Source organism: Monodelphis domestica, chromosome 4 (genome assembly GCF_027887165.1).
Source record: "Monodelphis domestica isolate mMonDom1 chromosome 4, mMonDom1.pri, whole genome shotgun sequence".
NCBI classification, from domain to species: Eukaryota; Metazoa; Chordata; class Mammalia; order Didelphimorphia; family Didelphidae; genus Monodelphis; species Monodelphis domestica.
The window spans coordinates 399,775,494-399,801,676 of record NC_077230.1 but is presented as its reverse complement, the minus strand read 5'-3'; the positions used below and the strand labels follow the sequence as shown (position 1 = coordinate 399,801,676).

Genomic DNA, 26,183 nt, shown 5'->3' with positions numbered 1-26,183 from the left:
TAATTTATGTTTAAAAAATTCAATTTTATACAAGGCACTGGGAAATAGGGGTCTCCAGGTCATCCGACGACTTTTAAAGGCTCGGAGAGTCCTTATTGCACTCCACTGTTCCAACAAAATGTTAATAATAAAATAAAAAAAATACTTTTTCCACCCTTCTCTTTCTCCCCCTTCAACCTTTTCTGGGTGAGTTGATTTTTCTTTTCATTCAGAGAGATTTTTCCCCCAGCCACGGAAGTTTTCTCTTGCCATGGCTTATTTGTGTGTGTGTGTGTGTGTGTGTGCGCGCGCACGCGCGTGCACGTGCATGCGTGCGTGCGTGCGTGTGCAAGCACACGTGCGTAGGGGACTGTGTGTCTCTGTGCTCCCCAGAAATCACCTGAGCCAAGAGTTGAGTGTCTTCTGGCTCCCTGGCCTGGTCTGTTTATGGCAGACTCAGACTGAATACTCAAAAGCATCTAGAACTTGGTGAGCAGTTTCCCAAGCTTGTCTTCTTAGTCCTCATCTTCCTGGCCACTTGGAGAGGAGATGGAAGAGGAGCTCCCAGAATCTCACTACAATGGGGAGTAGGCTGCAGCTCCCCAACCCCAGTTTCAGTCTAGGCCAGGAGAACAGTGAGTGCCTTGAGGCATCAGATTGAGGACTAGTTCCTCCAGAGCCCACAGAGTCTACCAGTTTCTTATTTTGTTTACCTTTTAACAGAAACCTTTCAGAAAAACAAAACAGGATAAAATTGTTTTACCTTCTGCTTAAGGGCACTTGAGAGGGGCAGTGGCTGTTGTCCTGGCAAAGGGTAGGCAGAGTTACACTGACAGCTAGATTCCAGAGAAGTTGCACTCAGCCTCTGAGGTCCAGTCCTTAGTTCCAGTGCTTTCTGAGCAATCAGTGGCATCAGCCTCTCACTTCCTTAGCTTCCATCTTTAGCAGCTTTTCTCTACCCTTCTCTCTGGCTCTCCTTGGCAAAACTGGTGGGGCTGTCCCCGATAACCCAGTAGATCTTTTCAGGCTTTAATTTCTATGGATCTTGCATTTAAATGACCAGGATGATAGCCTTTAGAGGGACGGGTGGCTCCTGAAAATTGCCAAGTGGCGGCAGTGAAGTTCCTGAGAAAGCATCTGAATGCAGGGAACACTGTTGGTGTAATAGAATGCAAATTGAAACCTAAAAGAAAATTTTAGGCTTTATGAAAATTATGACTAATTCTTCCAAAGGCAGCAGCTCTGAGGAAGAATTGGAGGGCCGGGGGAGGGGAGAAGACTTCTGTGCCTGCCCTAGGATTAGGAAAGCCAGTTTGCTCCATCCCTGTGCTGTGCTCAGTCCTTGCTCAGTCCCCTCTGTGGTTAGATTATTCCTTGCAGATAGCAATCAACTGGAAGGAAGTGTGTGTGTCTAATTTGCATGAGATTATTTAAAACAAAAAAAAAGGTCTGCATTAGTCAGGGTGATGGTAAACAACGCAAAGAGATGCCTTTCATAATATAGCCGGTGCCTCAGCTTTCAAAGCCAAATATAATTCACTTACAATTGGCAGTCTCCTTTATTGTTCCTTTTAACCTTTTGGATCCTGCACAGTCTTAATCTCCCTGGGCCTGTTGAAGATCTCCACAGTTTGTGAGTGCTGCTGGGGGCTGGGGAGAGGGGACTCTGGTGTCATCTCTACCCAGACCACATCCTGAGGCAGGAGGAGAAAATGACAGCCCCATGTGTATGTCTCAATCTTCCGAGAAGAGAGAGGGAGTCAGAGAGACAGAGACAGAGACAGAGGCAGAGAGAGGACATTCAGTGAAGCAGAGAGACTGATCTGTGAGGGGTGGCTGGCTCTTACTGAGGTCACAACAGCAGGGTGAGACCAGAAGGACATTTTCTGCCATCATACTTTGTTACTCTCGGAACTGTCTGTGTTGTTTGCCAGCCTGTATCTGCTTGTCATTTTCTATATTGCCTCTGGGGAGGGTCAGACTGTCCCTCATTGACTTGTTGATGAATAGGGAAAGTCTGAAGTTTTTTGGAGGAAGAGTGGTCTGAGTCATAACCTCTTTCTATATAAACTTGGGTCCCTACAGGCTCTCTCATTCATGCCTACCTTCCTCTTATAACTCAGCATGATGACGTGGTGGAAGGGCTGCTGGGCGTTAGGACACTTGAGTTCTCTTCTCAGCTCTGCCTCTACTTAGATGTTTGACCTTGGGGTCCAAAGGGAGGACACTGGCCTGGAGAAGAGCTGAGGCCCCTCCCAGATATGCCTGCTCCCCCTAACCTTGTGTTTTCTCATTAATATTATATTCTTCTAAAAAATAGTTGGACAGCTATTTCAAAAATACCTATCTTGGTTGACATGCTGCTTGGCTCTGCAGGCAAACTGGGAGAGCGGGTCATTTCAGGCAGTACAAATTGAGGGCACCCGGGAATAAGGTCTCAAAAAGAGACATCCTTTTTTACCCCAGCCTCATTGGTGGGCATGGTTGTAATCATACAGACACGCTTTATTAGCAAGATCGTTTCACCAAAGCTACAGGGCCATGGGACAAAGTACTGGGCAGAGCGTTCTGTCCCTTTAACCAGCTTCAGCTCCCACGGCTGGAGCACCGCCTGTAACTTACTGTATATTTCCCCAGCGTTAAACATTATCATACTTGTTTATATTTGAAAGAGCCAAAAGGGAAAATGAGAATGCAACTGAATGCTCCTTTTGGGAAAATTATCCTCATTTGCAGCCAGCGGCTGACAAGGCACGCGAACCACCAGGTTTATAAAATTCTGCTGTGTGCCAGTGACCAGCAGCCCGTGCTGACGTTGGCATGTGCGGCTTTCTCCTCTAATGGCTGATTATGAACTAGTTAAAACAGTTTCTTACCTGTTAGGCCTTTGAAGCCATTTCCCCCCTCCCTTTTCAGTAAGAGTGTTTTTCAATGACTGTAAGGACTACAGTTTTAGGAGCCTCAGGCCAGTGGAGGATGTATTCACAAGACCTTTGCCCAGTCCTCTCATCCACCCAGTCAGTGCATTTTGGAGGCAAAAGGTCAGGTCAAGTGGCAAGGCCATGTGGGTCATGGGGATGAATGTCTCCTGTGTAGCCCTTTCCCAGATTCACCTGTCATAGTCTGAAAGATTTAAGCATTCCTCAGGGCCTTAACAGTGTTTGTATTTGCCCACCAATCTGCACAGGAACACAGCATAGCAGGGGAGCCTGTGTGGCCAAGTCAGCCGGCCTCAAGAGGGAAGAACTGGGGAGAGAAGAGAGTGCTAGCCTGTAGTAGCAGCAGCAGTAGGACCCAGAAAGTTTGTAGGAGAGCCTATGACCCATGTACATGTACGTGTACACACACACACACACACACACACACACACACACACACACACACACACACGGCCAGGGTGGGCAGAGCTATGCTTTAAAGCATTAATATGCTCCATCTATTAGCCCCTTGGCACAGAGTGCCAGGCACCATGCCTTTGAAGCTGCTGATCCTCAGAACCTCCTTGTACTTCATCTACCCCTGGGGGCAAATAGACCATGCTGTGGGCCTCTAATGGAGCCAAAATGCCGAGCTGTAGACCAGATGTGGAAAGCTCTCTGCTCCAGTTTAAAAGCTACGTATTGTGGCTGGACTAGAGACTGGGGTTCCGGGAATGATGTGGGCTGCTCAGGGCACTGTTTTGCAGACTGACAGTGGCCCCCTCCTGCTTTTCCTACTCCTGAAGCCTAGGGTTCTGGTGCACAAAGAAAGTAAACACCCTGATTCATTCTGTAAGAAAGTCCTTCAGCTGTCCAGGACCAAAGCTTTCTCCCTTCTTTCCTCAGGGCTGGCCATTCCACTTACTGGCCTCTTGTGGTTCTGTTTAGGAACCTGCTTCTCAAGGACTTGAGGGAGCTGTGAGTTTGACCCAGATGGTGCTTTTTGGAAGTTTTTCATGTACTTTTATTCCTTCATGGAATTCCACATGTTGTAGCCACTGTAGATGGCACCCTGAGAATATTCCTCACTGTCCCATGTTCTAAGTGGTGAGAGAGAGAGACTGAGAGAGAGAGACTAGCCAAAGGCAATATAGGCAGCCTATCGTAGGCTGGAGCAATAATCATCTGAAAGTTTGGGCCTGGCCTTGTTTTGATCTGTTTTCTTGTTTTATTTTCTTCTTTACATTCTATATCCCATTCATACTAATCACAGTCAGTCCTGATTTTTCTTTTTATTTCTGCATTTGTCATAAAATAAAGCAAATTATTCCCGTCTTCGGAAACGATCTAGACTAATTAGTCGTCTCACCCAATAATTAGTTTTTTGTTTCCCTGTCTGTTTTCATGCATTATTGTTAGTTTTTTCCCCTCTTTTTTTTAACACCATTACAGATTAAAATGAGCCACATTTGCAGTTGATGGTATCTGTTTTCGGGGGAAGAATGGAGAATTGCAGTACGGAGCGACTTCAAAAGCAGCAATAAACTCAAGGATAAATTAAGGAAATTGAATGAGCCACATTTGGAAGCAGCGCTGAGGCTAATATTCTGTCGCTTAAGGTTAAATTGCAACAGAGAGAGGTTCCAGAGAATCCGAAATTGGGGAGGCAACAGCCCAGGAGTCACCCTGCTTGACGTTGTGCAGCTGAAAGGGCCCTATCTTACTGAAGATTTCGTTAGAGCCACAGAAAGTGTAGAAAGGTACTAACCCAATATTTCCTCTTCCCTCCCAGGACTGACAGATGAAGAGATTGACTTGGCTTTCCAGCAGTCGGGCACTGCTGCCGATGAGTCTCAGTCCTTGGGCCCTTCCACCCAGATGGTGCCCCTCCAGCCCCCTCACCTCATGCCTCAGCCATACAGTAAGTCTACCAGTTCCAACTCCAGCCGTGTCTGTGCTAGGCCTCCTTGACCTCTCTGCTGCCTTGGGCCGGGATTACCTTTCTCCCTTTGCTTTCCCTTCTCTCTGTAGCCTACAGATACTTCCCATCAGGGAGAACTTGGGAAAAGAGAAATCCTCCTAGAAGCTATTCCCAACTGAATTCGATACACCCAACCCTCTTCCTCAAACATAGGACAAAGTTTTCACTGGATCCAAGAGACTTAGTGTAGCATTTCAAGCCTTTCTGTTACTCTAAAGAAATCATAGAGGCTAATTATTCTCCCACTTTTCAGACTGTGTGCCTTGGTGCTGCCACATTTTACTATTTGAATGAATAAGATGTTTCTCCAATAGTTGAATGTCTAGGAAAGTTTTCTCCTGCTTCCAATTGCTCAGTGAGATAATTTGTTTCCTTATTACTAAAAATTATTTATTATAGTGAGTCTTACTAAAGTCTTTTAATAAAAAAAATTAAGATCCTGGTGTGTGTGTGTGTTTCTCTCTCTCTCTCTCTCTCTCTCTCTGTCTCTCTCTCTGTCTCTCTGTCTCTCTGTCTCTCTCTGTCTCTCTCTCTCTCTCTCTTTCTCAATTAAAATGTAAAGGTTTTCACTCTCAGTTGCTCTTAATTGTGGATGAGGTTTGTTATGAAAGCTGTTTTAGAAGTATAGATTATGGCAGATAATGGTAGTAACACATACCCCAAAATATATAAGTAGGCATTAAGCTCTCTTTCAGGTCACATGGAACATTCTGCCACAGACTAGATTCAGGTCTCTGTGATTGTTAAATATTGAGTTCCTTCTTTGTTCCTTTATAGAAATTTAGCAATGATGCCTGTCAGTCTTCCTTCCAAATATCTTTCCTGTATGGTCTTCATCTTCCCCAAGTACTTGAGAAGATGATTTTTGAATGGTGTGGGCTTGTTTGTTTTTAAGCTTTAACATTGGTTTAAATATCTGGTTCTGAAGAGCAAGTCCCAAAGAGGCAGATCCATCTTGTTTATCCAGTCTCTGATTTCCTTTTCCTTGCTGTCTCTGTCTCCTTTGGTTGACCAACAGGCAAAGGTCCCACTGCTAGGGGCCCAGACTTTTTCAGCGGGTCTTATAAGGCCCTCTTTTGGTCTCTGCAGTGTGACATATGATCCTCATGCTTCAGATCTCACTTGACTCCTGCCCTTCTTTGCTCTCTTGATGGTTACAGCATAAGGCAGATAGGACAGGTGAGGTTTTCCTGGCTTGTCTTAGCAAACAGTGACTTCAGGCACATCAGGGGAGGAAGCCAGTGTGAAAACGTTTGGTTTTCATTTAAGTTACTGGAGGGTCTGTAACAACCATTTGTTGGTCTGGGTCCATTCCTCTGCATTCAGCTTGCTGGCTTTTGCTGTGGGTCACTGAGCTCCCTTCATGGGTCGCTTTTTAACCAAAGGATAAGGCTTCACTCCCTTTTATTTAGTTGAGTCCTTGGGCCAGCCTTTTAATGGAACTTGTTCAGGATAGGCCCTGGCAGCTGGCAGAATTCTTCCAGGAGGCACATCTGTCGGATTCCAGCTGCTTCCCTCCATGGCTTAACATAAGTAGGTCTCCAGGGATACAGGGATACTCTTTGCTCAGAACAAATTGCTTTAGGGGGTCAGAGAGTTGGGCTAGTCTCAGTGAACTTGCCTGGTTTCAGTGGACTAGTGTGATTGAATGAAGGATTTTTTTGCAAGAACAAAGAAGTGGAGAAAACCAGTTTATTACTTGCTTAAAGAGTTTCTGATGCACACACCTCTTTGTGTAAAAGCATCAGCACATTGAGATTTCTCCCAGATAGATATATTTTAAAAATTCTTCCTGCCCTGAAAATAGGGAGTATTTTATCAGAGAAAAAAATCTTTTTTTTCTACATTGCTGCCACTGGAGCAAAAATCATAGTGATTATACTTTTAAATAAATTTAGTTTTCAATTCTCTCCCCTTAGCTTCATTCTTCTTAAACCGTTACATTGCTCCTCACAGCTCAATGGGGGTAATTCTGTCTTTTCCCTTCTGTACTTTTGCCAAGAGGTGTCAAAACTGTTCCAAAAAAAAAAAAAGCTTGATTTTGATTAATATAGAGAAACAAGACTTTGCCTGACTGATAATAAAACTGATAAATGACATTTGAATTACTTGTAGCGGTAATTTATTACATAAAATATCTTTTATTTGACATGCGATTAGTTGCTGGAAGCATCACTCAATCTGACTAGTTTAAACATGCTCTAAAATGAACCCCAGTAAAAACCAGGGCTGTCGGCTGCTGGCGTTATGAAATATACTGATCCTGGAGTGAGGAAAAAACCTGACTTTAAATATTTAAATGATTAATTGGGTTTATATATTTTTTTTACCTTTCTAACCCCCTTAATTACAAGCAAACTCAGGGGAGTTTCTGAACTAGGTGTGCAATCTGCATGCTTATCACTAAGGCATTGTCTGTGTCCCTGCATGAGGTATTTATGGCTTCCATACACTTGTGTTCCTTTTGGTTTTAGATCTACTTGTAGCCCAGTCCCAGTGGCTGCTGTCTAGAGATCTGGCATTCCATTCCTCACCCATCTCTGGTGATTTGAAAGGATGGGGGGAGGGTGAGGGAGGAAGAGGCAGAGGGACACAAGACATTTACCATATCCTGAGAAGGCTGGCTTCCCTTGTGTTGTTGGAGATGCCTTGAGTGACCTTGAAGGGATCTCCTGGGGTCCATGTTTCAGACAGCAATCTTCATATGCAGTTAAAGTGGCATGCACTTATAGCCCAAGCTCTTGAGTTGCCTTCCTCTTTGGGTAGAGATAGCTCTCACTAAGAGCATGAGTGGAATAAAGTAGGAAGCATCTGAGGTCACGGATAATCGGACAGTTTTCAGGGTTCCTGCCCCTCTATTATCTTCACATGGGCATCCTGATAGCCCTGGCAACTGACATTTCCAGTTACAGAGGAGGAAACTCTTAATTCCTTTTCAGCAATTTATTTACTGGGGAAATTTAACTGCCCTTCAGATGTTAGCAAGTACAAACAAAAGGAATATGGGAACCCGGAGTAACGACATCATTTCAGTGTATTCAGTCTTGAGGACCTTCTATGCTGTCAGGGTCATGCTTAGCTATGGGTTGGTAGTGTTTGTGTAGGAAGAGGGTGGGGATCCTCTGCCCTGGAGGAACACATAGTCTCTTTGGGGGAGATTTGCCCCTACCACCCCCATTTATACACTCACTCATGAACCAGTTGCCCTTGTAAGACAATGTCATGGGATTAAGGACAAAAGGCCTAGAACAGATCAGAAGTACTCAAGGAATCCTGAGAAGAGTGAGGCCTCTGGAGGACTCAGGAAATGATTCATGAAGAGGTGCAAGGGGGGTAATGGGAGACTTGGTACAGGCCAACTATGGAGTTTAGGCCAAGATGCTCAGTGTATTAAGGACATCAGGGTGAGCCTTTTAAAGGAAAGGCCTCCATTCTCACATTGTACACAGTTGACACCTAATAAGTGTTTTTCAAATAAGTGAATGACTGGCCACCACAAACTTTGGCTTGTTTTTCTGTGTTTATTCATATACCAAGAGATTGGGGTAGAAGATGGGATGGCATCCAAATGTGGCTGAGATCAGGCCCAATTCTGCAGAATGTTCCATTATACCTAAGCTTAAAGGGCTGACCCATGACCTTGTTTCCTTTCTTCCTCTCTTCCTTTATCATCTTGTCTTTGAAATGAAATAAATGGTTCCCACTTTCACCATTAATTTTGATTATTTGATCAGAGAAATTGAATAAGACTTTTGCTGGTGTAATAACATCTTTTTTTGTAGCTATGAATGGGTCCTCTCTCACTTTAGTGCTGCTTTTTTTTTTTTTAAAGACTGGGTGTATTGGTTCTTAGGCAGAAGAGTGGCAAGGGTTAGGCAATGGGGGTTAAATGACTTGGCCAAGGTCACATAGCTAGAAAATATCTGAGGCCAGGTTAGAACCCAGGACCTCTCATCTCTAGGCTTGGCTCTCTGTCCAGTTTTCCACCACTACTGCTTATTTTTAGAAGTTGTGTATTCCTGTTGCACCCTTAGGCAGAGAGAGACCTGCTTCAAAGCACTCTTGCCTAGTATCAGGTCTGGAATTTTCCCTCTTCCAATCTCTGTAATGCCATTCTTGACAATTCTGGAACTCGGGTAAGGCTGGAGAGGTTTGCTCTGTGTTGCCTTCACTGATCACCTGAGCTCTCTTTCCCCCTATGCTGAGGTGACCATGCTCAAAGCCTACTAACTTCTTGCCCTATTCATCTACCTCATAGGGTATTGGGTCTCCCCTGGTAGCACTTTAAGGTTTACAAACTACTTTACATCGACTGTCTTACTTGACTTTTCATATTAATCTCCAAGGTGCCCGTCTTCCATCCCTCTCCAAGCATTTATTAAGCCCCTGTTATGTGCTAGGCTCCATGCTTGCTGCTAGGGATACATGTCCAAAGAATGAAGCTGCCCTCACAGAAATGATGGCCTACTTAGGGAGAGGACATATCCCTATGTGCAGAAGTAGGTACAAGAAAAATGAGTACCAGGTAGTTGTTTTGTGGGGGAATCAGGAAAGTGGTGAGGACTCCAGAAGAAAGCCAGGGATTCAGAAAGACAGACAAGAGGTAGCATTGAAGCAGCCCCAGCCTGGAGATAGGAAGGTTTGAACTCAAATCTGCCCTAACTCAGATCAAGGCACTGCACCTCTGAATGCCTCAGTTTCCTCAACTGTAAAATGATGATGATCATAATACTATCTGTCTCTGAGGGTTGTTGGGAGGATTGAATGAGATAACAAACATTTTGCAGCCTTACAGCACCATATAAAAGCCTACTGTGATTTCAGACATGGAGGATAGTCTGTCAGAAAGATGAGGAACAGTGTCACATTTGGGAAACAGCAAGGAGACAGTCCCTCTGCTGTTCCAACTTGTAGCTTTCTCTTTCCACCCAAGGGAAAGCCCATGCCTGACATTGTTAATTGGTTTTGTGAAAACACTGCATTAGTTGAAATGCCAGTGCATGGGTTAGTTAGTTCCTAAGGAACTCTGTTATGGGTGTTCCAGCTGGCCGGGTTCTTGTAGGGCTTGGGGCCTTACGTTGTCCCCTTTTCTGCAGAGTTGTTCAGGACAGTGATGGGGGTGGGGGATGCTGCCACCAAGATTAGGTGCAGAATCTGAAGCCTGTTTAGCAATAGACACAGCAGGTGGAGTACCATACTAGCCCTCAGAAGCCTTCCTTCTACAGTGCCTCACCCCCATTTGTTGAGTATGATGTCAGCAGTGGGATGACAATTCTAGAGTTCCCAATCTCCCAAATAGCATTCAACAGGGCCTTCCCCATGTCTACCTGTCCCCTGGAGGGAGGGGCCTGTGGTAGCTGGGGCATAGCACCACCTCCTGGGGAGCAGGCAGGAAGCCTGTGCTGCCTTCTGGGCCAAGGTCACTCCTAAGACTGGTGAGTATATTTCAGGAATAATGCATTGAAAAGAAGTCATTCATTTGGGGACTTTTTAATTGTTTGCATGTGATAGGAGATGAATTGGCCTTCGCATCTCAGTGAACTTACAGTCAGGCGTGTGGCTAGGTCTGGCCAGAGCCCAGCTCTTCAGATTGCAGCCTTAGAAGGAGAACGCCTACGTCACGGAGGCCTCCCGGAGCCCCCTGCCCATTTCCCATTGTGGGGATAACAACAACAGTAACAATGATGATAAAAGCTAGCTTTTATATAGCACTTTGAGGTTTGCAAAACACTTTACAGTGATCTCATTCGATCCTCACAACATCCCTGAAACATTGCTGCTATTAAGATCCTCATTTTACATTGGAGGGACCTGAGGCCAACTCATCTGGAGGCACCCAGCTAGTAAGTAAGTGCTCCAAGTAGGATTTCAATTCAGGGCTTCCCAACTGCATTGAGTGCTTTAGCCACTCTGCTGTTACAAGCACATTATGCTGTTTGGTAGCCAAAAGCAGCATTGCTACTCTAATGGACCATAATTAGTAATGTTCTCCAGATCCTGGATCCATTCAGTTCAGCAAATGCTTGTGAAACACCTACTGTGTGCATTGCTCTGTCCAAAGTGCTAGAGAAAAAGAAGAAGAAAATTAAACTGTTCTTGCCTTCAAGAAGAGTACGTACCTTCAGTGTAGAGAAGGCAGTAGGATGTAGGAGAAAGAATGGTAGCCTTGGAATTAGAGGACCATGGTTCAGATACTTGCTTCTACCTTTCCTGCCAGTGTGTTGGTGGTGATCTCTTAAGCTCTCAGACTGGCAGTGCCAGTCTCCTGAAGTCATGGAACAGGTATAATATATATATATATCATACACACCAAGAAAAACTGATGTATGGGGGAGAAGAGTGAACTAATGAGGAGATCAGAAAGGGGTCTTATAAGAAGTGAGGCTAAGCCTTGAAAAGAGGCAGAGGTGATGAAGACATTTTAGACCTGGAAGAAAAATAAAGACACTTTCACCAGTGCTGGGATCCAAAGCTATAAGTACACTTTCTCCTTTTTGTGCTTGAAGATAATGCTGATGGTAGTTACTTGAAAAATCTGGAATGTTTCCTTTTAAAGCATTTTTGGACATAGTAGCTAGCTAGCATTGCCTGTTTTAGGTGAAAGACCTAATTGAAAGCCAATCTGTTATTGCTTTGGTGTCCTTTTTAATTACAATAGATATCTGTCTCATTCTTTACATCTGGCCTTGGAAAGAAAAGAGCAGAGCCAGTCATGCAGGCTTTAGGGTCATTTTAAAGTCTGGAGGTCTTCCCATTTGTGACATGGAGTCATAAGGCTTTAAGATCTTGGGGTTCTTGAGCTCCTAACCACTTCCTGACTTCTCTCTGAGTTAAATTGCAGTGTCCTGTAGATGTGGCTGGCCTGTCATCACCTTCAGGTCCTATTCCTAGTACTCATAGTTCATGCTAACAGATGCTTTCCTAGTATGAGGGGGGAAATCCAAGTGGTTTGGGGTTTAGAGGGGGTCTTGGAGTGGTGGTGGGGAAAATTTTGCCAGATTGTAGGTGTTTGATAAACATTTACAGAACTGAATTGGATTAGGACCCAGAGACTGTTATCACTCTATCAGAGTCCATTCTCTTTCTCTTTGAAAGCACCTCAGGCTAGTGAGAGCCCTCCCCAGCCCTGCTCTTCTTTTCTCTCCCTTTTTGCCACCAGACAGAGTTGTATCACCCATCTCCAAAACGAGTAAAATGGCATTTCGGCTTCTTGTCTTTATAGACTCTCTGAACTTTAGGAAAGATCATTCTGGTCCCTTTTCATTAATAATGAAAACCAGAGGGCAATAAAATGTTCTTAGCGTGAGCATGACAGGAACGGAGGGAACGATGAGAGAGGTGAAGGGTGCATCTGACAAGGTACTACAGGTGTTTCTCAATTCTGCTTGGAGGTCAGGGCACTTGGAAGGTGGGAACAGCTTGGAAACTAGCTCTGCCTTTGGGCATGGCTTTAACCCCATATAGCCCGGATTTCCTAACACATGAAGAAGTGCTTATGAAGGTTGGTGGTCCTGGTTTCAACCCAGTTGCTGACTTGTGCCTTATGTGGGTTCAGTGGATTTTTGATTGAAAAATGTGGATGTAATTAGTTATTCTGAGGGAAATGCTATTCTCTGTTGGGTCTAAGGCCCAATAATGACCAGCTTGTGCCCTAAGTAAAGCCTCACTGTATACTAACTGGCCTAAGAAATAGGTACTACAAGTGATAACATTTGTACATCCCAGTGGAATTGCTTGTTGGCTCTGGGAGTGGCGAGGGAAGAAGGGGGGAAATAAAATGAATCATGTAACATGGAAAAATATTTAAAAATAAAAAGAAAGAAAGAAAAAAAGATACTAACCTTTCTTGTCTCCATTCTCTTGTATTTATAATTAGTAATGAGGATAAAGCTGACCCTTTGAGTCCCTTGGCTATGTGAGATCAAGGTCAAAGATCCAGCCAACCCTACCTTCCCTGCTCTTCATCCCACATCCCTAATTCTCCCATCAGCTCATTTTTTCCCCTAGTTAAATGAGAATAAAAGTGGTTGAGGAAGCAGTCCGTGTGTCTTAGGTATATGGAGAAGGGAACTCCTTTGAGGCATGGGTTGGACCAGATGATTTCTGAACTTACTAGTTCAGGTCTGAATAGTCAATTTGTGAATTCTTTTTTTTTTTAAATTTTATTTAATTAGATGATTTAGAATAATTTTCCATGGTTACAAGACTCATGTTCCTTCCCTCTCCCCCTCCCCTCACCCCCTCCCATATATGATGCACAATTCCACTGGGTTTAATATGTGCCATCAATCAAGACCCATTTCCCTATTATTAGTATTTGCACTAGGGCGATCCTTTAGAGTCCACTTTCCTAGTCATAGCCCCACCGACCCATGTGATCAAGGGGTTGTTTTTCTTCTGTGTTTCTTTTCCCACAACTCTTCCTCTGATTGTGGATAGTTTCTTTCTCATATGTCCCTCCGAATAGTTCTGGATCATTGCATTGCTACTAGTAGAGAAGTCCATTACATATGAATTTACCACAGTGTATCCGTCTCTGGGTACAATGTTCTCCTGGTTCTGCTCCCTTCACTCTGTATCAATTCCTGGAGGTTGTTCCAGTTCACATGGAAAATCCCTCCAGTTCATTATTCCTTTGAGCACAATAGTATTCCATCACCAACAGATACCACAATTCGTTCAGTCATTCCCCAATTGAAGGGCATCCCCTCATTTTCTAATTTTTTGCCATCACAAAGAGCGCAGCAATGAATATTCTTGTACATGTATTTTTCCTTATTATCTCTTTTGGGTACAAGCCCAGCAGTGCTATGGCTGCATCAAAGGGCAGACAGTCTTTTAGCACCCTTTGGCAATTTGTGAATTCGTAAGCACCCTTTGTTTTAGGACAGATGGAGATCTCTAGGGATCTGGAGACCCTGGTTGAGCAGATCTTGGAGGGTATTTCCTAGACTCTGAGAAGAAAATTTAGGAGAGAACTGCCCAAATGCCATTTTATGAAAGGGGCCCTATGTAGATCTTGTCTTGGCAAACCTCAGTCTGAAATCCACAGGCATTTAGTGAGTGAGTGAGTGAGTGTGGTGGCCAAGGAAAGACACTTCCAGGCATCTCAATCGATGGATGGAGCCTCAGTCTCTACAGAAGCCAATTGAGCAGAGCTGAGCAAGGGAGGGGGAGGAAAGGTGCTTCTATTGAACCCTGGGAAGGCTCTGGCCATGGATCTGTCTTGGTCGGGCTCTTGGCCAGCGGCCCCCTCTCTGCGTGTGCCCACATCCTGCTACTGAACTTTAAGAAAGATCATTCTGCTGCCTCTGGATTATTAATGAAACCTAGGGAACATGAGGGCCTTGCTGGCAGCTTTATGGGTGTGTGCCTGAGAGGAGGGGAGGAAGGGCTTGAAGCTATCAAAATACAGGGGACTTTTGATTCCATTTGGTGGGTAGGAGAAATTAGCCCCTCTGCTTTGCTCAGCTGAATTTTGATGCTCTGCTAATGAGGGTCAGCAATTCTATCGCTCTTTTCTTCTCCCAAATCCATTTCCAGATTCCTGGCTTTCTTGTGATATTAGTATGATGTGAAGGCCATTGGGGGGGGGGGTGGCCTTGGAGTTTCAGGAACTTGCATGAAGGGTTCCTCCATGCCCCACTACAGACTCTTGGAGTTCTGCCCATTTTGCTGGTAGAAGGGACCAGGAACAGTAAGAATTAGAGGCATGCCTAGTAACTGGCAGGTGGACCCCATTGTGGACTAGAACTGTGCCAGGAGTGATGAGCTTCTCAGAGAGGACTTGAATGGTCCTCTGGTCCAGCCTCTCCCTGGACAGGAATTTCCTTTGCAACACTGAGGGTCTGTCAGTTAGGAGCCTTGAGTCATGACTCATGCTATGCACCTACTTGTCCTTCTCTTAATTATGGAGGAGACATCAGTGATGACCCAGTGAGCACAGTGCTGCCCTTGATATTGAGGCCTGGAGTTCAAATTCTGCCTTCAGCTAATCTCTATGATCCTGGCCAAATTAGCTTCTCTTCCCTCTCCCTGTCCTCCAGTTGGAAAGAGTCTGTGGTATCTGTTTTCTTTACTTGTCATTTCTCTCTCTCTAACCTTTAGACTCTACAGGTTCTAGATGGCGAGATTATGGGGCTCTGACTATCATTATGGCAGGGATCGCCTTTGGCTTCCACCAACTCTACAAGGTATGTGTGGCTCTCACAAAGATCCCGAGCTACCTCATTTTCTGGGGCCATCACATGTTTTGTGCCTCGGTTACATCCTTCCCTTTAGGCGTGGTGGAAGGCCTGCCCCTCCCCCATCTAGAGGTGCCATCCCAGAGAGAGGAAAGGACCCCAACAATCAGATTGATCGTTTCCCTGGGAGCAGTTTGTAGACTAGAATGTGACAAGTAAGACCTGTGAATAGCTAGCTGGCTTGTCTCATCTAAGTTTAAGGCCCAGCTTTTGAGGTCTGTAGCTGCCAGCAGACTCAGAACCATGACATTCTTATCCTTGGGTCTGTCTTCTGGTCACTGATAACAATTGTTGGTACATTAGATTAGTTTGCATATAAATCTAAGATATTACTTAAACAAACAAAAAATCCTGCTCATTGAAGAAGGTTATCCATCTATTCAGAGTTTTCATGCAAAAACATGGCATTCCATAGTTGATATACCCACTAAAAGATACCCTTTACATCCACACTTTCCCCAGAGGGAGCTAGTAGTCTAACAGAGAGAAGGGTGTTATTTGAAGATATTCAGAGTATTTTTATTCCCTAGGAAGGACTGAATGCCTAAAGGTGGGAGACTAGAGATGAGGCTGGGAAAGTCAGGCACCTGAGACTACAGGGGATGAGAGAGTGAGTGGGGGCACCAGTCCCATCCCAGTGGTCCATTTTCTCTACTGTTCTCTCCCTTGTGCTTCTCAACGAGTGATATTTTTTCTAGCATTGTGATATTCAGAATCAATTTTCATCCTAGAATCCTATCATTGAAAGGCCCTGAGAGGTTACCTAGTTTAATACACATAAGCTTAAAATTTCTTTCTTAGCTAAAATTTCTCTCTACTTCAGGATTAGTAGTTTTGACCTATTTCAAAAGCTGGTAGCTGCCTAATAAGTGGGATATACTTTTCTGTATGTAAAGTCCAGTGCCAAAGGTGGACATTTCAGTGTCAGAAATTCAAAACTAAAGCTCTCCGGTACTCCTTTTCATGTGCTATATGTCATACATAGAGAAGTGCAGTCTAAATACAATGTCAAATTATAAAACTCCTAAAAGGCTTTTCAAATAAATGCCTCATATAATAAGTAATGGTTAAATAGCTATTCACTCAGTAGTTCCAAGACCCAGCAACAAATCCCATTGACCTGGCCAGGAAGACATGTCTTTGGGTGTGGATAATAAGTTCTAGACTCTTTTCTTCAGGGCCTTAAGGAGAGAGACAAGTGAAGGTGTGGGGGGGAGTAGAGGCTTAGGATGGGACAGAGAGCCGGGAACTGTGATGGCATTGCTGTAGGAGCTCTGAACTCCCTTGGTCAGGGCAAGTCGGCACCTTCTTTCTCTGTGACTTTTCGGTAATTTTTGAGAGACTGAGAGACAGGGATAGAAAAGAAAGATGAACAGATGAAAGGAGCAGCCAAAATGTTGGCAGGAAAAGGTTTACATTTATAAAATGGGGGTGACACCATGCTTTTGCTCTCTCTCCATGTATGGAAGGCTGCAGCTAGGGGCCACGTAATCACCTTCTCTCCTAAAGAGAACCCTCACTAACTTTCCAGCTTATGAGTGAGAACTCTGACTTGGAACTTTCAGGATTTTCCTCTCAAGTGGTAACTTTGCCATTGATGTGTTTCTGCAACATTGTGGGCAATAACTAATACCAGTGATTTGAAAAAGCACTTTGCAAAATAGAAAGTGCTTATATAGAAATGTTAAATGATGAACTTCACTTAAGAGTTGTTCCCACAAACCCCTTGTGAGTCACCTCCTTTTCCCTCCCCAATAAGAAACTGTTAATGGAGAAGTTGCTGTTTCTCCTTTTGTGAAGCCCAAAGAAAGAGTTTAGGAACACCTGGTAGACCCAAATCCTACTCTTTCCAGAGCCAGTCAGTTATGAAGGATGCTTGATAACCTGCCCGAGTGGTGCTTAGGGGTTTTCAGGGCAGCCCTTCTTCCTCCTGTTTTTCCTGTGTCCTCTCTGGTCAGTGTCATCGTCCACCTTCCTTACTTCCATGACTTCTCCCCTCTCTTCTTTGAGAACTCCTGGTGGGCCCTCTCAGGGATATCAGAGGTTCTTGCATTTGAGCCCAACTCTGGTGGGGTTTTTTTGGAAGTTGTTCTGAGAGCTATCAGATTAGAGTGAGCTTCCTGGGACTCCCCTGCATAGTCACAGACTTTGTGTTAAGTTGTTGGAGCACAGTAGGGTAGAAGAACCCAGAAGTGGGGTGGGCCTCTCCTAACTTCCAGGTGGCTCTTGAGAGGGAAGGGCCCATGAAAGGAAGCGTTGGTTCGGGGCACTCAGGGTGTCTTTGGGAAGTGAAGGGCAGGGAGCCTTGGGGTAAGTGGTCACTGCTGATACCCTTCCCTTCTTGCAGAAGTACCTGCTCCCTCTTCTCATGGGAGGCAAGGAGGACAGGAAACAACTTCAGAGAATTGAGGCGAATATCTCGGAGATGAGCGGCAGCATGACGCAGACAGGTAGAGACTGATGGCTCCATCAGCTTGCCCCTCAGAGCCCCCCGCATGTGCCACCCCCCCATCCAGCTCTCCGCCTCCACTCTATGCGGTGACTTCATTTATCTGCTCGAGAATCTGTTCACATTTGCAAATGAAGCCGCCGTCATTTCGGTTTAATTTGAAATTGCTTGTTTACTGTCGGCGCGGCCTCAATTAATTATGTTTTTACGGAAAGGCTCCCAACCTCAGAATATTAATAAGGGGAATAAAATGACAGCCTTTCTAGGGGCTGTAAAGTTCATTTTTAATTTCTGCTTCTCCGAGGTTTTCAGGGGGGTTTTTCAGTGATTTTTTTCCCCCTTCCCTCTAAGAATTCAAAGCGGGGTCAAGAGAGTCTGTAATTACTGCGGCTCCTGAAACCCTGGCCACCTTCTCTGTTATTGACTCCACGGGGCTCTCGTTCATTACCCAGCACCCTCCTGATGGCCCAGATTAGCTGTAACCTGTCACACCAGTAGGCTTCTTTCTTCCTTCATGAACTTGTTTACGGGATGGAAGGTCTGGATTAAAAAACAAAGGAGAGCTTCCCAAGTCACAAGCCAAGAGTTTCTCCTTTGCAAAGGCTGGAGTTCATGGGGGGGTCTTCCTTAGAAGTTGTCTGGAGCAGGCACACCAAAGGATGGGGGTGGCCAGCCAATAGTCAGGAAGGGAGCACATATGAGCCTGGGGAGGGGACACAGGACCCGAGAGGGAGAGGTGAGAAAGAAGAGCAGCAGGGAAACCCACTTTTCTATTTTTAATCTTTCCTGGGTGGTATTTGTCAGGAAGGAAAAGGAAATCATTCTCTTTCAGAATTGGAAATTCTCTCCTAGTTACACGAGAGCACGTGTGAGGCCCCATCAGATGAATGATGCCAACACTGTTGAAGTTGAGAGAGCTGAGCAAATCCCGAGTCGATCTAATTAGGAGGGAGAGGTTTTGGATGGATATACTGTTGCCTATAGACAACTCTACAATAGAAAGATAAACTAGAAATACTGGAGGTTAGAGGCAGTGCAGGTAGATTGCCCATAGTGCAGATGAATTATAACGGGGAGAGAGAGAGAGGGAGCATCCCTCGATAAATTAGATAGAGCAGGAGCAGAGGCATCATGGAGGCAGATGGGCAGGGAGAGAGAAAGAGAGACAGAGACAGAGACAAAGAGAGGAAGAGAAGGAAAACTCTGTGGGCCAGCTTTACTGAGCTCTAACTGCTTTTTCCCTGAATAGTGACTCAGTTACAGACGACATTAGCTTCGGTCCAAGAAATACTGATCCAGCAGCAGCAGAAAATCCAGGATCTTACCCAGGAACTGGCTGCCTCCAAGGTACTACAGGTCTTGATTCATTTCTTTGTTGTGTCCAGTGTTCCCCTAGGTCCTGATGACGTTTCCAGCCTAGTAAAATGGGCCTCTTGGCTCAATAGCCCTGGGCCCGAGGTGGTTGTTGAGTGGCTATTTAAATTGACTCCGCTTTTCCAGAGGAGGGAGGCCCACACCCAACTGTGGGCTTGGCATCTGGTCATAGGATTCAGTTGTTCCTCCCCTACAACAAAGAAAGAATCCTTGTAGAATCCATGGGCAGGTGCCTGCCATGCCCAAGGACTCCAAGTATGTGTAAGGGGTGGGACTTTTCAAGTTGGATTCTTCTAGCAGTGTGGTAAAGTGGGAAGGGGCTGACTTTGGAGCTGGACTATTGAGGTTCAGATGCTGCCGAGGCCGTCCTGGACAAGTTCCTCGCTTTCTGTGGACTTGGATTTCCTTACTCTAAAAGAGAAGGAGTTGGTTGAGGGGATCTCAGAGGGTCTGTGCCAGCTGTGTGCTCTCCACTCCTAAGATGTGCCATGTCGCTCTGTTGATTAAGAAGAAGTACTATAGAGATGACAGTCTCCCGTGCCCAGCTGGGCGGCAGGCACTGCCCCCTCACTGCCAGCTCTGAGGTTTCAGGCTCAGCTCAGTGGCCATATCCTTGCAGAGGCCTTTTCTGACACAATCCGCCCAACCCCCCAGCTGTTGTACGTGCTCATACATACATGGATTTGTATGTGGATAGTAGACCCACAAATGTCTGCATGCACCGGTGTTTCTCCTTAATAAGTTTCTCAAGAGAGAGTCTGTTCACTTCTGTTGTTATATACCTAGCACCTAGCACAGTGCCTGGCACAGAATGGCTACTTAATAAATGCTGATTGGTTGGTTGAAATATGATTGAATGTTGAAGGTTTTCTAACCTTAGACATGTTAATGTCGGGAGAATTTATAGGATTCTCACTCTGATTAAGAACCTGTTCTGTGTACTAGATTCCAAATTTGGGTTCTTAGAGAAAAGGCTGACAGCTGGATGGCATAGTGGAGAGAACACTGGGCCTGAAGTGAGGAAGACTTGAGTTCAAATCCAGCCTTAGACTCTTCCTAGCTGTGTGGCTCAGGGCAAGTCACTTAGACTTTGTCTGCCTTAGTTTCCTCATCTGTAAAATGGGGATAATAACAGCACCTGCTTCCCAGGATTGTTCTAAGAATCTCCTGAGATAATATTTGCAAAGTGTCAACTTACCTTAAAGCATTTATTGAATCTTCTGAGCAGAATCCCTTTGTATAACTGAGGGTAGCAGAGGTTGGTAAAACAAGTTTGAAGAAAGCCTGGTGAGAGGTTCATCTAAACAAAACTATTCCAGGAGCATTAAGAGTGAATCTAGGAGGAGGAAGACAGCAAACAGATTCAAAATGGAAAAGATCTAACAGGTCTTGTTTTGAAGTAAAACCACTTTTCACCCTCATGAAGCAAATCAGAGTCACTGGTGGCCCATGGACTGTGGCAGCCCTGCCTGGAATGTGCTTCCAGAGGAGGTTGGCGTAGGAGTGATGAGGAAGAGAGTGAAAAGGGAGGGGGAACCACCACATTACAGGCTGGAGCAGCCTGCTGATAGTCACCTTCCTGTGTGTGCTGGAGGCGATAGGACAGGGAGGTCTTGGAGGGAAGGCCTGACGAGTTAGCAACAGGCCTTTCCCACAGTAGACCTCATCTTTACCATCAATTGACTGAATACCTCTCACTGTGTGTTACAGAAAAGTGTCTGATTCAGTAATGCTAAATGCCCCCTAAAAACCTGTCTTCCAACAAGCGATCTCTCATGCATACAAGCCATCAGAATTACACAACACTCTTTGAAAGATAGAACAACTGAGAGAACCTTTTTCCTTGACTTTCTGATCATCTCTGGTGATGCTGGCCGCTTGGTGGAGGAGATTCAGGACAGAATCCAGGTGGAAGAGGGATCCCCACTCCCTAGATAAGGGAGGTCCTCCAGCTGCTTCTGTGTGTATGTAGCATTGTGCTGGTCTCATCAAACCCTGGAGAAGCCCATCAGTGTCTCCTGGATGAGACTGATAACCACTGCCAAGAGCTTCACTTTTCATTCATACAGGAAGAAGAGTCCTGGAGCTTAAAAATGCTTATTGTCTAGACTGAGAGTTATTTTTTAAAAAATCCTTATTTGCTGTCTTAGAATCAATACTAAGTACTGCTTCCAAGACAGAAGAAAAGTAAGGGCTAGGCACTGGGGGTTCAGTGACTTGCCTAAGGTCACATAGCTAGAAAGTGCTTGAGGTCAGATTTGAACCCAGGACCTTCTGTCTCCAGGCCTGGCTCTCCATCCACTGTGACACCTAGATGCCTTTAGACAAAAGGTTTTGTAAACAGTGGTCACTGAATAAATATCAACCTTCTGTTGTTGTGGAGGTCAGTCCAGTCAGTGCCAAAGGACTTGAGAGGAGTACTAACCCAGTGGTGGAAGGCCCTTCTGCAACTCCATCTGCCTCTTTCCTACCCTTCCTTCTGGGAGCCCCTTAGTTTGTGCTTTAAAGAGCTGCTCATAGAATTATCTTCCTGGGGAAAAGTAGCCCCAGGGATTGATGATCTCAGTTTTGTTGTAGTCGTCCCCCCCAATAACGTAGCCATCCTTCAGCCTCTTCTGTTCATCAAGATCCAGGAATGCAGCTGGGTGGCCTGGTGGGCACAATGCTGGCCTCAGAGTTCCCCAGACTTGAGTTGCGGTGCCAGCCCCTGCTATTTTCCTAGTTGTTTGACCCTGGTCAGGCCACTTAATCTCACTCAGCATCACCCACCTCACAGTACTGCTGGGGAGGCGATCCAGTGCCACAGCATGTGTAAATGGCTTTGCAGACCTTGCAGTGCCCTAGAAATGCTGGCTGTCACTTTGATGAACTTCTGCTTAGTTCTGAGAATGTCCTGTAGGTGGTACCTGGGCTCCCACACTCAACAGAGCAGTGACTCTTCTGGAGAAGGAACATAGCTACTGCTTTGCTGTCCCCATTGATGGCAGGATTTAGGTGCTTTTGGTCCTCCAGGCCCGGCACAGCCTGCTATTGCCATGCCACACACAGAGCTTGTTTGTGGCCAGTGGCCACTCTTCGCCACGGAACACGCTCCATGCAGTAGGACCCACATGGCTGCACAGCCGTAAACAAACCATGAAAGCCGATTTATGGTCACAGCTCTGTTATCCTTTGGAGCTGCGGCCTGCCAGTGGCCTGAAGCCATTCCGGAAATTGGAAAACTGTTTTCAGGTCTTACGAATTAAGATTAAGACCACATGTTGGGTTTTGAGAAGGGAAAGGGCACGGGAATTCTGCTTGGTGGTTGAGAACAGCCTTTAAAAGTTTCTGGCACTTTTTTTTTGTGGGGAAACTCTCTATCCTCCCACCCCTTTTCATTTTCTCCTGCACTGAAATGTAAAGCATGCTGTTTTGGTATCTAAACCCCATGTGTATGAAGACTTTGGTAACCCCATAAACCAAAGAGCAAAAGCTGTGTTTTCTCAGCTGTAATGTAAGTTTTTATATCTGCCTTCCAAGCTCCTACTGGAGCACTGTAAAAAATTAAAAAGAGAAGCTTTAAGTAATTAAAAAACCTACATAAAACCAAAGGCTGTGAGTTTTCTACAACTGTTTTTAAAGAGACTGGCTAAAAAGCCCCAGATGTCAGATTTTATTTCTAAATCCTAGGCATCTGGCACCATATGCGTTTGGAAATTTGAGTCCTTTGCCGGCCGGTGAGTAGAAATTGCTCTCTTGTTAATGTGCTGCTGTAGCTTTCAAGGTCTTAGAGAAGCCAGAACAGTGGCGGCTCCTGGGTTCTTGCCTGTCTGATGGCCTGGAGCGTGGATCTCATGGGAATACGCTCTTGAATACGAGAGAGAAAGAGCGCCAGAGACACAGACAGAGTCAGTCTATGTACGTCTGTGTCTTGTATGTGTGTCATCAGCCAAAGCGCCTTCACACCCATCTTCTTCTGTTCACTGTAGACACTGGGGAACTTTTGTCTCTGTGGAGTGAGACCTCAGTTATAGCTCTGACCTACAAGCTCAGAGAAGATTATCCCAGGTGTCTTACCCCACAACACGGTCATGCGCTTGTTTATTTAACCACTATTTATTATAGAGCTTCTTTTCTATGCAAGACCCTATGTTCACTCTCTTGGATTGTTATCTCTTCCCACTCTTACATACTTTTGACTTCAATCGTCCAGGTTAGTCCATGTTGGAGAGTGATAAGGCAAGAGAAAAGAAATTTAGGAGTGACCACCTTCCAAGGAGCCCTAATTAATTGCTTATTTAGAAACAATTCGGACATTGACTGGAGTCTATGTGGGCTTATGTCAGGCCCACCTGCAGCCTTTAAAAACTATTTCACCCATTTGGTTATAGCATTTATAAAAGCAGTTTCTTAGTAGCTATCCTGTTTTCTGTCCATTTCAACAGGAATTACTATAAGGAAGTGGGAGAGGATATTGGGTTGTGTGATTATTACTCCTCTGTGCTCCCTGTGGTTTCTGCTCTTAGCAGAGAAGGGATTGGAAATTAAGTCTTTTGGAACAGTTTCTTTTAAACTGGGAAATATTTAAATCTATTCTAACAGAATATGTGGTCATGCTCAGGGATCCAACAATGATGACCGTTACTTTCCCATGTGGTTATTTTCATCAATTCAACATTTATTAAACTCCTATTTTTGGCATTCAAACATGCTAAAGACAATGAAAAATCAAGCTGGATTTAGTGTTTCCTACAGACTTTTAGCTGATGTGAAGCAATTGCCACAATGAGGAGGCCTAAAGAGCTCTGAAACCACCTTAGGCATCAAGAATTGATCTCCAAACCAAGTGGTATTGGTCTGCAAATATAGATTCATTTGAGATCTTGTGGAGGAGGACAGAGAAAGGTTACGAATGGGTTTGCCTTGGAAAATAACATAGGAAAGTCGAGAAGAAAGCTTGGCATTTGACATAGCTAGGGCAGATCATCCCAAGAGTATGTGCTTTGATGAGTCGGGAAGGAGAATAACAAACAAGTGGAAAACCAAGCATCTGTTAGCCTTTTTATGACAAAGCATTTCCATCTCCAGTGACAACAGAACCATCGTATTGGACTCATCACAACTGCAGACCTCTGTTTGTTGTACTGGGTGAAGAAGAAGAAGAAGAAGAAAAGCATATACAGATAGAAGATCGGAAGAGTAGCTGTTATCAATCTAAATACAAAAGATGATCAAGGGACCTCAATAACTATGGATCTAGATGCCTACTTTCTTATCTCTTTAAAAATCTTTGGGAGAATGCTAGGGATGCAAAGACAAATGTGAAATCATCTCTGCCTTCAAGGAACTTACATTCTACATCCATGTATACATACATGGCTAGTAGATACAAAATGACCAGATGGTCATTTGGGGAGGGAAGAGGGCTTCAGGAAAGGATGACTCACAAAGCATGATGCTAAACTACTGATTCACCAGAGAAACCAAGAATTCCAAGGGACAAAAGTAGAAAGGTGAGACCATACATGGTCTCCCAATAAGTACAATCACAGTTCTCTGCTTTGTTGAATGATCCTTTGACTGTTGGTGTCACATGAAGCAGAGAACACAAAGATATATACCTGCCCAGAATGTTTGCTACTATTGTATAGGACATCCAATATAGCCTCTAGACTGAAGGAGCATTCTCCTACAAATGGGGAAGTCCTCCATACAGATTCCCTGGATATGCCTTACAGTGCACCCCAGAATATTGTGATCTCATTCCATGCAGGAGAAAATAAGTAAATAAAAGAATAGCTTGTATTTGTAGGAAGAGGGCGTAGGTTGGATTGTATTGGGGGAATTATACAGCACTTTAAATGATTCTAAACCATTCTCCATCATAAAGTCATCTTTTTTTGCTCTGTAGCTATGAATCATGGTACACCACAATCCCCAAAGAAGCAAAATGACTGGTGGCCCAAAGGCAAACATTCCATACTTGGGAGAGAGGGGACAGTGATAACCAACAATGCAGAAAGGACCCAGCTTCCAAAGTTTCATACAGCACATAATTGATGTGCAGAATGTTGCACTAACAGTAATTTGAGAACAAGGAGTTATAGATGAGCAACCCAGATGCATGCCTAGTAGCTACAGAAGTTGGTTAAATGCCCTCTAGGATGACCCACTGTGAAGTGGATCAGTCCTCTTGAGTTAGGGGAGGACTGGGATGAGAATTATGCAAGAAGTGAAGAAGACATAATCTGTACTCATGGTACTGAAATGACAGGTGCATCACAGCCAGCGTTTAGGGCCCTGCACTAGACTCAGAGGGTACAGAGATACAAAAATAATGCAGCCTCCCCTCAGGAGCTTACCTCCTCCCTTGTGTAAAGAATAATAATGTTATAATAGTTCTAACAGGCTATAAGGAACTGTGAGAAGATTCATACCTGCCCCAAGATAAACAACTTCTTGTGGACTAACAATGTGATGTGGTTGACATCAGTTCAGTGCTTTATCGTAACGTTGGGCTCTTTGTTATGCACATTATCCCAATGGATCTGACACCAACCCTATAACATACATTTTCATTGCTCCTTAGGGATGAAGGAGTCTTGTGAATCTGTGACCTGCAGCCAGTCCATCCCGTTACCAGTCTATGAGGACACTCAGAGCAAAACATTATGGGGCTTACCCGAGGGTTCTCAGAATCTCACAGTTGGAAGGGGTTTTGGAGTCCATTTAGTCCAGCTCATTCTAGAAAGACTGTAAAACACCCAAGAAGGGGTCCTGTGGGCATCCCACCTCCTGTGAGGGGGAGTACCTCACTTTGGAGGAGCTCCCATTGTTGGGGGAGAGGGGCTCCTGACATCGAAACCCAAATTTGCCTCTTTGCCATTTATGTCTCCATTGCTCCTGATTCAGTCTGACTTCCTCTTTCAATGACAGCTCAACAAAGACGTCAATATAGTTCTCATGTCTCCTGGAGTTTTCCTTTTCGGGCTGAGCATCCCTGATTACTTCATCTTATCTTCACAGAGCATCATCCCTAGTCTTTTCATTAGTCTGGTCACTTTCATCTGCACACCTTTCAAATGAGCAGCATCCTTCCTCAAATGTGGCCCTCAGAAACCTTTCCTAACTGTGGCTTGCAGAAAAGTTCATAAACATGAGAAGAGATAACAAAAGACAAAACAAATGAATTCTGTTATAGAAAATTGAGAAGCTTTTGCATGAACAAAATCAGTGCAGCTAGAATAAGAAGATAAATA

General features: G+C 44.7%; 1 protein-coding gene across 2 annotated transcripts in view; it reads left to right on the top strand.

Moving 5' to 3' along the window:
* The window catches only part of PEX14 (peroxisomal biogenesis factor 14), a 152,781-nt gene that overhangs the window by 120,603 nt on the left and 5,995 nt on the right, over positions 1–26,183 (top strand). Inside the window, exons 4-7 of one of the 2 annotated variants that reach the window (XM_056795781.1) lie at positions 4,690–4,818; positions 14,986–15,071; positions 17,470–17,572; positions 18,821–18,918. In XM_056795781.1, the coding sequence (XP_056651759.1) occupies positions 4,690–4,818; positions 14,986–15,071; positions 17,470–17,572; positions 18,821–18,918 (416 nt within the window). The remainder of the gene's footprint in view (positions 1–4,689; positions 4,819–14,985; positions 15,072–17,469; positions 17,573–18,820; positions 18,919–26,183) is intronic. The other variant, XM_056795782.1, reaches the window with a different exon arrangement.